Below are 13671 nucleotides of genomic sequence, written 5' to 3' on the forward strand. Positions count from 1 at the left end.
GTTCAGAGCTGTGTCATTATGTCATGCAAGTGAAAGTGAACATAATTGTAGAAACAACTGAATTCATGTGAAATTGGAGTTTGCAGAGGAGTATTGTCACTTTTTAAAAGGGAACTAACAGAGGCAGTCTACAGGTTGGCAATCTGAAATGCTTTTTTATGCTGAGCACCATATATTCTACAGTAGATAAGTAGAAGGATGACATCCTCAGAGAGTGATGGTGGATGAGGAGCATATGTTTGGGTTTTTGCTATGTACAAATCTTTGAAATGTAGTCATGTACAAGTTTTTTACTCCAAGTAAAAAGGTTAACTTTTTTCAGATTAACCATATTACTCATGATCAAGCAGTGGTGCTACAAAATGCCCTTCAGAGCATTCCTAACCCATCATCTGAGTGCATGCTTAGAAATGTATCAATACGTCTTGCTCAACAAATATCTGATGAGGTTAGTATCAAACTTCGAAAGTTCTGGGATCTTGGTTGGCTTATTTTTTATTACTCTTGACACAGTCTCTACTTACTCATGAATATCATAGTCTGAGGTTGAATATTTTGAGAGTATCAGTTTAGATTCTCTTATTTTAACTAAAATTTACTGAAATTGTATTTACTATTACATATTAACATCAGTACTTTAGAAAGTACTTTTTAAAAACTTTTAAACAGGCCTTTTGAGCTGTAATGTGTATTGGATAAACTAGATCAAAATAAAACATACTGAGTTTTGACATAATGTTTAAATTAATGATACAGTCAAGAAACAGAATATTTCTGTCAGCCCCAAAAGTTTTCTCTTCCTGACTGCTCTGCTTTTGTCACTGTAGAGTAGTAATCATTTTCTTAAATTTTACATAAGTAAAATCATATTATAAACAAAATTAAAGACAAATACATGGAGTCTTCTGTAGTGTTGTAGAAGACAATATGGTAAAAATGTAAGTTACCAAATTATCTATAGAGTCAAGGCAATGCCAATAAAAATTCTGTCCAGTTAAAAAAAAAATCATATACTCCTTTGTGTCTGGATTATTTCAGTCCGCATGATTTTGAAATTTATCGGTGCTATATTATATGTCAGTACTTTATCCATTTTGAGTAATATTACACTTTATGGTCATCCTATATGTTCTGTTAATGAACACTTGTGTTATTCCTAGTTTTTTTACTATTTGGAATAGAGCCATTTTGAAAATCACCAGTAAGTCACAAGTGCCTCTTTGGCACATGTTTTCTTATTTCTGGGTAGACACATAGGAGTGGAATGGCTGGGTAATTTGGTTTCTGTGTTCGTAAAATTCTTATGAAAAATGTTCAAGCCAGATGAGATCTTAACCTGAAGCCTACATTGTGGCTATAGCTGATAAGCATGATTTTGCTTCGTCTGTATATGGTTTTTTTTTTTTTTAGTTTATTTTAATTAATTTACTTTTGGCTGCATTGGGTCTTTGTTGCTGCACGCGGGCTTTCTCTAGTTGCAGTGAGTGGGGGTTACTCTTCATTACGATGCCCGGGCTTCTCATTGTGGTGGCTTCTCTTGTTGTAGAGCATAGGCTCTAGGCACGCGGACTTCAGTAGTGGCATGTGGGCTCAATAGTCGTAGCACGCGGGCTCTGGAGCGCAGGCTCAGTAGTTGTAGCGTGAGAGCTTAGTTGCTCTGCGGCATGTGGGATCTTCCCGGACCATGGCTCAAACCCGTGTCCCCTGCATTGGCAGGCAGAGTCTTAACCACTGCGCCACCAGGGAAGCCCTGTCTGTATATGTTTTATGACTTGATGTTAACATCCAAAACACATGGGACCAAGGCTACTTTGTTTTTCTTTTATTTATTTTTTAATTTTATTGAGGTATAGTTGGTTTACAGTATGTTAATTTCTGCTGTACAGCAAAGTGATTGTTGTACATATATATACATATTCTTTTTCATTCTTTCCCATTACGGTTTATCACAGAATATTGAATATAATTCCCTGTGATTGTTGTTTATCCATCCTATATATAATAGTTTGCATCTGCAGGACCAAGGCTGCTTCGCATCTTAAATATAGCATAGACTGTCATAGTCACTTTATTTATAGCCATTTATTCTGCTACTTTCACAGTAAAAAAAGTTTTGTTTTCTGATTATTTGACTCTAATACTCTGTCAGCACTTTAATTACCCATTTTCTTTCAGGCTTCAAGATATATGCCTGATATTTGTGAAATTAGAGCTATACAAAAAATCGTCTGGGCATCAGGATGTGGGACATTAGAGCTAGTATTTAGCCCAAATGAAGAAATCACTAAAATTTATGAAATGGTAAGAGTTATTACAGAAATGCATTCCTTTTGTGTACATGTTAATTATGCATATGACTAAATTTTTCATCTTGTCTGCCATCTTTAAAGACCAATCACTGTGTATCTAATGGTTTAAAATAAACTTCTGTAGTTAGGATGAGAATGTATACAATTTTATTTTGAAAATAAACTACTTCAAAATCTCACTGTAAGGCAGCTTTTTTCTAAAACTTTTTTTTTTAATCTCTCATTGAGTTGAATATACTTACGCCATAAAGAATTTGCTTTTCCAGTTTTCTTTAATTATTCTTCTTTCTTCAAGTTTTTGGAACTATGACGTCCAAGTACTTTACTTGTTTCTTTTATAGCACTTAAAGGCAGCAACGGTTTTCACCATTTAGGTATTATCCCTGTTTCTCATTTGATTAAGCAAATTATTTGCAGAAATGAGACTTTATTTAGCTCTTTGATTTTCTATTCTGTTTACTTGTCTTTGATAGTCATTTCTGTATATTTAAGAGAGGAGAGTGGATAATGGAATTATAGAGCTTCCCTTTTTGGAATATTTGAGTGACTATTCTGTTCTAGACATGTATTATACTGATTTTATTTTTTTGATAAGTGGAGGCAGATTATAAATTACTAGCTACCAATTTGAATATATTTTAGGTTGGAAAAGCCTTCTATACCTTCCTCAACATTTGTGTAAGCTAGTTGCTTTTTTAATAAAATGGCATTTTAGCTTTTTTAATAAAATGGCATTTTAGATAAGCTGTACAAGAAAACTAATCAAAGAACCAAGTACAGTGCCAGAGTTATTCTTTAGAAAGGAATCATGGTTAATGCAGAAGTACACCACTTACACCCAGAAGAAGAAGGAAGTGATTCTTAGCTTTTACTGAGCATACTCCTTTAATCCCCTTTGGGATATATTCCAAAGGGTCTCAGAAGCTACAGGTGAAGAGACTGAAGACAAATGGTCTTTAGTGAGTATACATAAGTTTTAAATACTAACTTGAAGGTTTGTGAATTTGTCCTAACTGTATCACCAGTAATTTACTCCTCATCATAATTTTACAGACCACCAATACAAGCAATGTGCCAGACGTGGAAGATGAACAGGTTTGCTGTGAAGCATTGGAAGTGATGACATTATGTTTTGCTCTAATTCCAACAGCCCTGGATGCACTTAGTAAAGAAAAAGCCTGGCAGACATTTATCATTGACTTACTGTTGCACTGTCCCAGCAAGTAAGTGATTTTTTGTTGTTGTTGTTTTGAGAGAAGTCTGACCTTATTCTTTTAGGCAGACATGAATTAATTTTGATCAAAATTTATCTCAGAAGTCAAATAAGGAAGCCTTTTTCTTGTCTACATTAGCACTTTGATATTTAGGAAACATGTATTTAATATATTTCACTTAACCTAAATATGTTTTCATCTCTGGAAAATGCCCCTGTTGTTTTTTTAATTTCTTTTACAGTTTTTTAATTGTGGTAAGTGTATAGTTATTTGTAACAAAAAATTAGATATTTTAATGACTTTTAAGTGAACAGTTCAGGGACATTAAAAACATTTACACTGTTGGGCAGTCATCACCACTATTTCCTAAATTTTTCATCATCCCATATACATTATTTAAGTAGTAACTCACTCCCATTTCCAAACCTCTGTGCCACTGTTTACCTCTAATATGTGTCCTGTCTCTGTGAATTTGCCTATTGTCAGTACCTCATATAAGTGGAATTACACAATATTAGTCTTTTTGTGTTTCATTTAGCAAAATCTCAAGGCTCATACATGTAGCATGTTGAAGGATTTCCTTCATTTTTAATGCTTTATAATATTTCACTTTATGTATGTATTATATTTTTGCTTATGCATTCTTCTGTTGGTGGACACTTGATTGTTTTTGCTTTGGGCTATTGTGAGTAGTACTGCCCTGACCATTGTTGTAAACACAGATACGTGTTTTTTTTTTTTTTTTTTTTAAATTTTTTTTAAATTTATTTATTTATGGCTGTGCTGGGTCTTCATTTCTGTGCGAGGGCTTTCTCTAGTTGTGGCAAGTGGGGGCCACTCTTCATCGCGGTGCGCAGGCCTTTCACTGTCGTGGCCTCTCTTATTGCGGAGCACAGGCTCCAGATGCGCAGGCTCAGTAGTTGTGGCTCACGGGCCCAGTTGCTCCGCGGCATGTGGGATCTTCCCAGACCAGGGCTTGAACCCGTGTCTGCTGCATTAGCAGGCAGATTCTCAACCACTGCGCCACCAGGGAAGCCCCACAGATAGGTGTTTGAGTTCCCATTCTCAGTTTTTTTAGCATGTAATTTGGAGTGGATCTGTTAGGTCATGTAGAAATCCTGTGTTTAACTTCCTCAGGGTCCACCAAACTGAATTACACAGTGGCGTCACCATTTTATACAACCACAAGCAGTGTACAAAGATTTCAGTTTCTCCACATCCTCTTTCCATACCTGCTACTTTCTGACCTTTTAAATAATAGCCACCCTAATGGGTGTGTGGTGGATCTCACAGTAGTTTTGATTTTCATTTTCCTTTATGGTTAGTGATGTTAAGCATCTCTTCATGTGCTTATGGTATATCCTCTGTGGAGAAGTCTCTAGTTAGACATTTAAGTAAGTCCATTTTTCTTTGAATTTTAAAATAGGTTTCTCCATTTCTGTGATAAACAGAATTTTGAAAGAAATTACATTAAATCTATAGATTGCTCTGAGTGGTATTAACATGTTAACAATGTTAAGTTTCAATATGTGATGCAGGTTATCTTTCTATATTTAGATCTTCTTTCATTTCTTTTGACACTATTGCACCTTCTTGGTTTTATTTATTACAAAGTATTTTATTCTTTTTGCTGCTATTGTAGGTGGAATTGTTTTCTTAATTTTCTTTTTGAGTTGTTCGTTGCTAGTACCTAGAAATACACTTGATTTTATATTTTACAATTGTGCTGGATTAAGCTTCTGAATGGATTCTTTGGGGTGTTCTCAATATCAGAGCCTGCCATTTGTAAAAAGAGGTAGTTTTACTTCTACCTTGGCAATTTGGATGTGTATTATTTGCCTTTGCTTACTTGCTCTATTATGTTGAATAGAGATAGTGACAGCAAGCATCCTTTTCTCGTTCGTGGTACAGAGAGAAAGCTTTCAGTCTTTTCATCGAATGTGATGTTAGCTGTTAAGTTTTTCATTTATGCCTTTACTCTCCTGAGACAGTTCCTTTTTATTCTTAGCTTATTAAGTATTTTTTATCATGAAAAAGTTGAAATTTGGGTGTTTTTTCTGAATCATTTGAGATAGTTGTGGTTTTCCCCTTTTTTATATTTATGTGTTGTATTAACATTACTGATTCATATAATGAACCACTCTTCCATTCTTGGAATAAATCTCACTTGGTTATGGTGTATATATTTCTGTATTTAGTTGTCAATATTTTACTGAGAATTTTTAATTTATTTTATTGTAAAAATTTGTGACATCATATTTACCATTTGAAAGTCTACAGTTAATGTTAAAGATATTTACATGGTTCTGCAATAGAGCTCTTTTTCATCTTGCAGAACTGAAACTCTGTTCCCACTACAGACTAATTCTCCAACCACTACTCCCCCTAAACCCTCCCTCTTGGGAAATGCCTTTCTATTTTATGTTTCTATGATACTGACTACTTTAGATAGTCAAATCTACTTTATTTTTTTTTAATAGATCTTTATTGGAGTATAATTGCTTCACAATACTGTGTTAGTTTCTGCTGCACAACAAAGCGAATCAGCTATATGCATACATATGTCCCCATATCCCCTCCCTCTTGAGCCTCCCTCCCATCCTCCCTGTCCCACCCCTCTAAGTCATCGTAAAGCACCAATCCGATCTCCCTGTGCTATGCTGCTGCTTCCCACCAGCGAACTGTTTTACATTCAGTAGTGTATATATGTCTATGCTACTCTCGCTTTGTCCCATCTTCCTCCTTCCACCTCGTGTCCTCAAGTCCACCTCTATGTCTACCTCTTTATTCCTGCCCTGCAGCTAGGTTCATCAGTACCTTTTTTTCTTTTTTCTTTTTACATTCCATATATATGCATTAGCATACGGTATTTCTTTTTCTCTTTCTGACTTCATTCTGTGTGACAGATTCTAGGTCCATCCACCTCACTACAAATAATTCAATTTCATTTTTTTTATGGCTGAGTAATATTCCATTGTATATGTGTGCCACATCTTCTTTATCCATTCATCTGTCGATGGGTATTTAGGTTGCTACCATGTCATGGCTATTGAAAATAGTGCTGCAGTGAACATTGTGGTACATGTCTCTTTTTGAATTACGGTTTAAACAGAGTATGTGCCGAGTCGTGGCATTGCTGGGTCATATGGTAGTTATATTTTTAGTTTTTTAAAGAACCTCCATACTTTTTGCTGTAGTGGTTGTATCAGTTTACGTTCCCAGCAACAGTGCAGGAGGGTTCGCTTTTCACCACACCCTTTCCAGCACTTATTGTTTCTAGATTTTTTGATGAAGGCCATCCTGACTGGCCTGAGGTGATACCTCATTGTAGTTTTGATTTGCGTTTTCTCTAATAATTGGCGATGTTGGGTATCTTTTCATGTGCCTCTTGGCCATCTCTGTGTCTTCCTTGGTGAAATGTCCATTTAGGTCTTCTGCCCATTTTTTAACTGGATTGTTTGGTTTTTTTGATATTGAGCTCCATGAGCTGTTTGTATATTTTGGAGATTAATCCTTTGTCTTTTGTTTCCTTTACAAATATATTCCCCATTCTGAGGGTTGTCTTTTTGTCTTGTTTATGGTTTCCTTTAATGTGCAAAAGTTTTAAGTTTAATTAAGTCCCATTTGTTTAGTTTTATTTTTATTTCCATTACTCTAGGAGTTGGGGCAAAAAAGATCTTGCTGTGGTTTATGGCAAAGAGAGTTTTTCCTATGTTTTCCTCTAAGAGTTTTATAGTCTCTGGTCTTACATTTAAGTCTTTAATCCATTTGGAGTTTGTTTTTGTGTATGGTATTAGGGAGTGTTCTGATTTCATTCTTTTACACGTAGCTGTTCAGTTTTCCCAGCACCACTCTCTTTTTTTCTTTTAAATAGCATTATAGAAGCCCTGTGATTGTTTATTTTTTTAAGTTTTTTTATTATTATTATTTAGTTTTGGCTGCATTGGGTCTTTGATGGGTCTTCATTGCTGCGCACAGGCTTTTCTCTGGTTGCGGCGAGTGGGGGCTACTCTTCCTTGCAGTGTGCGGGCTTCTCATTGCGGTGGCTTCTCTTACTGCAGAGCATGGGCTCTAGGCACACGGGCTTCAGTAGTTGTGGCTCGCAGGCTCTAGAGCACAGGCTCAGTAGTTGTGGAGCACAGGCTTAGTTGCTCCGCGGCATGTGGGATCTTCCCGGACCAGGGCTCAAACCCGTGTCCCCTGCATTGGCAGGCAGATTCTTAGCCACTGCGCCCCCAGGGAAGCCTCTCAGCACCACTTATGAAGAGGCTGTCTTTTCTCCATTGTATGTTCTTGCCTCCTTTGTCATAAATTTGGTGCTCATATGTGCGTGGGTTTACCTCTGGGCTTTCTATCCTGTACCATTGATCTGTATTTTTGTTTTTCTGCCAGTACCATACTGTCTTGATTACTGTAGCTTTGTGGTATAGTTTGAAGTCAGGGAGCCTGATTCCTCCAACTCTGTTTCTCTTTCTCAAGATTACTTTGGCTGTTCAGGGTCTTTAGTGTTTACATACAAATGGTAAAATTTTTTGGTCTAATTCTGTGAAGAATGCCATTGGTAGTTTGATAGGGATTGCATTGACTGTGTAGATAGCTTTGGATAGTATAGTCATTTTCACAATATTGATTCTTCCAACCCAAGAACATGGTATATTTCTCCATCTGTTTATGTCATCTTTGATTTCTTTCATCAGTGTTTTATAGTTTTCTGAGTAGATGTCTTTCACCTCCTTAGGCAGGTTTATTCCTAGGTATTTTATTCTTTTTGTTGCAATCGTGAATGGGAGTGTTTCCTTAATTTCTCTTTCTGATTTTTTGTTACTGGTGTATAGGAATGCCAGCAATTTCTGTGCATTAATTTTGTATCCTGCAACCTTACCAAATTCATTGATTAGTTCTAGTAGTTTTCTGGTGGCATCTTTAGGATTTTCTATGTATAGTATCATGTCATTGGTAAACAGTGGCAGCTCTACTTCTTCTTTTCCAACTTGTATTCCTTTTATTTCTTTTTCTTCTCTGATGGCTGTGTCTAGGACTTCCAAAACTATGTTGAATAAGAGTGGTGAAAGTGGACATCCTTGTCTTGTTCCAGATCTTAGTGGAAATGCTTTCAGTTTTTCATCATTGAGTATGATGCTTGCTGTGGGTTTATCATATATGGCCTTTATTTTGTTGAGGTAGGTTCCTTCTGTGCCCATTTTCTGGAGAGTTTTTATTATAAATGGGTGTTGAATTTTGTCAAAAGTTTTTTTCTGCATCTATTAAGATGATCATATGGTTTTTAATTACTTAATTTGTTAATGTTGTGTTCCACATTCATTGATTTGCGTATATTGAAGAATCCTTGCATCCCTGGGATAAATCCCACTTGATCATGGCGTATGATCCTTTTTTGTGCTGTTGGATTCTGTTTGCTAGTATTTTGTTGAGGATTTTTGCATCTATGTTCATCAGTGATATTGGTCTGTAATTTCCTTTTTTTTGTGCTGTCTTTTTCTGGTTTTGGTGTTGGGGGATGGTGGCTTCATAAAATGAATTTGGGAGTGTTTCTCCCTCTGCAATTTTTTGGAAGAGTTTGAGAAGGATCGGTTTTAGCTCTTCTCTGTATGTTTGATAGAATTCACCTGTGAAGCCATCTGGTCCTGTACTTCTGTTTGTTGGAAGATTTTTTATTTCAGTTTCAATTTCATTGCTTATGATAGGCCTGTTTATATTTTCTAATTCTTCCTGGTTCAGTCTTAGAAAATTGTACCTTTCCAAGAATTTTTCCGTTTCTTCTTGGTTGTCTGTTTTATTGGTATATAGTTTTTTGTAGTAGTCTCTTATAATCCTTTGTATTTCTGTAGTGTCAGTTTTGATTTCTCCTTTTTCATTTCTAATTTTATTGTTTTGCATCCTCTGCCCTTTTTTCTTGATGAGTCTGGCTAAGGGTTTATCAGTTTTGTTTATGTTCTGGTACTAAAAGATCCAGCTTTTAGTTTTACTGATCTTTGCTATGGTTTTCTTCATTTCTCTTTTATTTATTTCTGCTCTGATCTTTATCATTTCTTTCCTTCCACTGACTTTGGGTTTTCTTTGTTCTTCTTTCTCTAGTTCTTTTAAGCATAGGGCTAAATTGTTTATTTGAGAATTTTCTTGTTTCTTGAGGTGAGATAGAATTGCTATAAACTTCCCTCTTAGAACTGCTTTTGCTGTGTCCCATAGGTTTTGGGTCAGCATGTTTTCATTGTCATTTGTTTCTAAGTATTTTTTTATTTCTTTTTTTATTTTTTCAGTGATCTCTTGGTTATTTAGTAGTGCGCTGTTTAGCCTTCATGTATTTGTAATTTTTACATTTTTTTCCCTGTAATTGATTTCCAGTCTTACAGCGTTGTGGTCAGAAAAGATGCTTGATACGATTTCAGTTTCCTTCTATTTTCTGAGGCTTGATTTGTGACACAAGACGTGATCTGTCCTGTAGAATGTTCCATGTGCAATTGAGAAGAAAGTGTATTCTGCCACTTTTGGGTGGAATGTTCTGTAAATATCAATTAAATCTACCTGGTGTACTGTGTCAGTTAAAGCTGGTGTTTTCCCTGTTTATTTTCTGTTTGGATGATCTGTCCATTGGTGAAAGTGGGGTGTTAAAGTACCCTATTATTATTTTGTTACTGTTGATTTCTCCTTTAATGGTTGTTAGCCTTTGCCTTATGTATTGAGGTGCTCCTGTATTGGGTGCATAAACATTTATAATTGTTAATACCTTCTTCTTGGATTGATTCTTTGATCATTATGTAGTGTTCCTCCTTATCCCTTATAACAGTCTCTATTTTAAAGTCTGTTTTATCTGACACTAATATTGCTATTCCAACTTTCTTTTTATTTCCATTTGCATCGAGTATCTTTTTCCATCACTTCACTTTCAGTCTGCATGTGTCCCTTGGTCTGAAGTGAGTCTTTTTTAGATAGCATGTATATGGGTCTTGTTTTTGTATCCATTCATCCAGTCTGCGTCTTTTGGTTGGGGCATTTAATACATTTACATTCAAGGTTATTATCAATATGTATGTTCCTATTACTTTTTTCTTAATTGTTTTGAGTTTGTTTTTGAGGGTCTTTTTCCTGTGTTTTCCATCTAGGGAAGTTTCTTTAGCATTTGTTGTAAAGCTGGTTTGGTGGTGCTGAATTCTCTTAGCTTTTGTTTGTCTGAAAAGCTTTTGACTTCTCCATCGAATCTGAATGAGATCCTTGCTGGGTAGAGTAATCTTGGTTGTAGGTTTTTCTCTTTCATCACTTTAAGTATATCCTGCCACTCCATTTTGGCCTGCAGAGTTCCTGCTGAAAAATCAACTGATAACCTTATGGGGATTCCTTTGTATGTTATTTTTTGTTTTTTCCCTTGGTGCTTTTAATATTTTTTCCTTCAATTTAATTTTTGTTAGTTTGATTAATATGGGTCTTGGTGTGTTTTTCCTAGGGTATATCCTGTATGGGACTCTCTGTGCTTCCTGGACTTGGGTGACTATTTCCTTTCCCATGTTAGGAAGTTTTTGACTATAATCTCTTCAAATATTTTCTCAGACCCTTTCTTTTTCTCTTCTTCTTTTGGGACCCCTGTAATTTGAACGTTGGTGTGTCTAGTGTTGACCCAGGGTCTCTGAGGTTGTCTTCAGTTCTTTTCATTCTTTCTTTTTTATTCTGCTCCTTGGCAGTTATTTCCACCATTTTGTCTTCCAGCTCACTTATTCGTTCTTCTGCCTCATTTATTCTGTTATTGATTCCTTCTAGTTTATTTTTCATTTCAGTTACTATGTTGTTCATCTGTTTCTTTGTTCTTTAGTTCTTCTAGATCTTTGTTAAACATTTCTTGTATTTTCTCAATCCGTGCCTCCATTCTATTTCTGAGATCCTGGATCATCTGTACTGTCATTACTCTGAATTCTTTTTCAGGTAGAGTGTCTGTTTCCTCTTGATTTATTTGGTCTTGTAGGTTTTTACATTCTTCATCTGTGACAAATTTTTTTGCTCTCTCTTTTTTTTTTTTCTTGAGTGGGATTGTGTTCCTGTCTTTCTGGTTGTTTGGCCTGAGGCTTCCAACACTGGAGTTTGTAGGCTGTTGGGTAGAACTGGGTCTTTGTGCAGAGATGAGAAACTTCATGAGACCTCACTCTGGTGAATATTCCGTGGGCTCTGAGGTTCTGTGTTAGTCCAGTCATTCAGACTCAGAGCTCCCACCGCAGGAGCTTTGGCCTGACCCCTGGCTCATGAACCAAGATCCTGCAAGCTGAGTGTGGTGGCCCAAAAAAGGAAAAAAAGAACAATAACAAAGTAAAAAATAAAATTAGAGTAGGAAACTAACAGATATATTAGAAAGAATATAAAAGTAAAAATACAGATGAATCAACAACCAGAACGTACATCATTACCACAATAGTAAAAGAAGAGGAGGAGGGAAAAGGAAAAGGGGAGGGAGGCCTTGGCTCTGGAGGGCGTGGCCTAAGCAAGGGTGAGGTTTGGGCAGTGGGTGGAGCCGATGCTTATGACCCACAGGGCTGGAAAAGGCTGTGCAGGGTATGGCTTAGGCTCAAGGAACAGAAGGGGCCCAGGCGTGCCCCCAACCCCTGCTCTCAGAGGGCAGGGGACTTCACCTGCAAGCCCAGCAGGCTTCCTGGGCTTGAGTGGGTGGGGCAATCACCCTCCTCTCCTGCTCCTCCTCTCCTGCTCCTCCTCTCCTGCTCCGCCCAGAGGGCCTCTCCCGACTGCCTCTCTTGTTCTCCCCTCAGCCTCCTTTTTACTCCCCCAAGGACCCACATGACTTGGAGGGGACCTCAGAGGGCAGGGAATTGGCCTGGGATCTCAGCAGGCTCCCCTGGCCCCAGTGGGCAGGACAGTCACTCCTCTCCCACTCCTCCAGAATGGCTTATCCCGCCTGCATCTCCTGATCTTCCCAGCCTCCCTCCTGTGCCCCCAGAACCCACGGTGCCTGGATGGGGCTTTGGAGGGGGGATACTCCCTGATCTCCTGATCTCCCTGGCCTCAGGGGTGCCGATCCTGTCTGGCCTCCACTTCTCCTCCCCTCTCAGTCCCCTTAGTCCTACCGGTTCACTTTGGGGTTCCTCCCATCTCCTTGGGTGTCAGGTTCCCCCATCAGTGGCTGGCAGGCACCCTAGTTGTGGGGAGTTGCTAGCTCTGCATCTTCCCACACCACCGTCTTGACTCCGCCTCCAAATCTACTTTAGAGTCATATGATTGGAATCATACAGTATTTGTCCTCATATGACTGGCCTGTTTTCCTTAGCATAATGTTCTCCAGGTTCTTCCATGTTATAGCACGTGACAGGATTTCCCTCTTTTGTAAGTTTGCATAACATTATATAACAACATATATATCACATGTTCTTTATCCACTTATCTGTTAATAGACATTTGGGTTACTTCTATAGTGAATAATTCTCTAATGAATTTGGGTATGCAAGTATCTCTTTGAGAGCCTGCCTTGAATTCTTTTGGATATATACCTAGAAGTGAGGTTGTTGGATTGTAGGATAATTCTACTTCTGAGTTTTTGGGGACCCTCTATACTGTTTTCCATGGTAACTGCACCATTTAACATTCCCAGTAATGGTGCACAAAGGTCCAAATTTCTCCACATCTCTGATGATACCTGTTATTTTGATACTGGTCATCCTGTTGTATGTAAAATGATACCTTATGGTTTTGATTTGAATTTCTCTTATGATGAGTGATGTTAAGATCATTTTCATGTGCTTATTGGTCTTTTTGAGTATATTTGCATCTGTATTTTTAAGGTTATCAGTCTTGCAGTAGATTTGTCTGGCTTTGCTAACAGGATGATGTTGGCCTTATGGAATAAATTAGGAAGTAGTCTCTCCCATAAAATTTTTACAAAAAATGAACAGTTTGTTTCAGTTCTTCTTTGTTTGCTAAAATTCACCAGTGAATCCATTTTGCTCCTAGACTTTTCTTTGTTGGGGAATGTTTTTGATGATTGATTGAGTTTCCTTGTTACAGATCTGTTGGTTAATTTTTTTTTTTAATCAAATTTTAAAAGATTTTTCTGCTTACCCTGAATTTAATTTGCTGTTTTTTTTCTATTCTAAAGTGTATACCTACATTAGTCATTCTAGATCTTCTTTTCCTATATG

General features: G+C 37.1%; 1 protein-coding gene across 11 annotated transcripts in view; it reads left to right on the plus strand.

Annotated features, from left to right (window-relative positions):
- LOC309653425 (ubiquitin carboxyl-terminal hydrolase 9X-like) overlaps positions 1 to 13671 on the plus strand; it is a 140734-nt gene that overhangs the window by 85806 nt on the left and 41257 nt on the right. For 10 of the 11 annotated variants that reach the window (XR_014259153.1, XM_082448046.1, XM_082448053.1 and 7 more), the window contains 3 exons: positions 323 to 448; positions 2176 to 2301; positions 3363 to 3532. Coding sequence is in view for 10 of the 11 variants with exons in the window: in XM_082448046.1 (XP_082304172.1) it covers positions 323 to 448; positions 2176 to 2301; positions 3363 to 3532 (422 nt within the window). In the remaining variant the exon portion in view is untranslated. The remainder of the gene's footprint in view (positions 1 to 322; positions 449 to 2175; positions 2302 to 3362; positions 3533 to 13671) is intronic. The other variant, XM_082448050.1, reaches the window with a different exon arrangement.

The sequence above is a fragment of the Balaenoptera physalus genome (assembly GCF_965194825.1).
Source record: "Balaenoptera physalus genome assembly, chromosome: Y".
In the NCBI taxonomy this organism is placed as follows: Eukaryota; Metazoa; Chordata; class Mammalia; order Artiodactyla; family Balaenopteridae; genus Balaenoptera; species Balaenoptera physalus.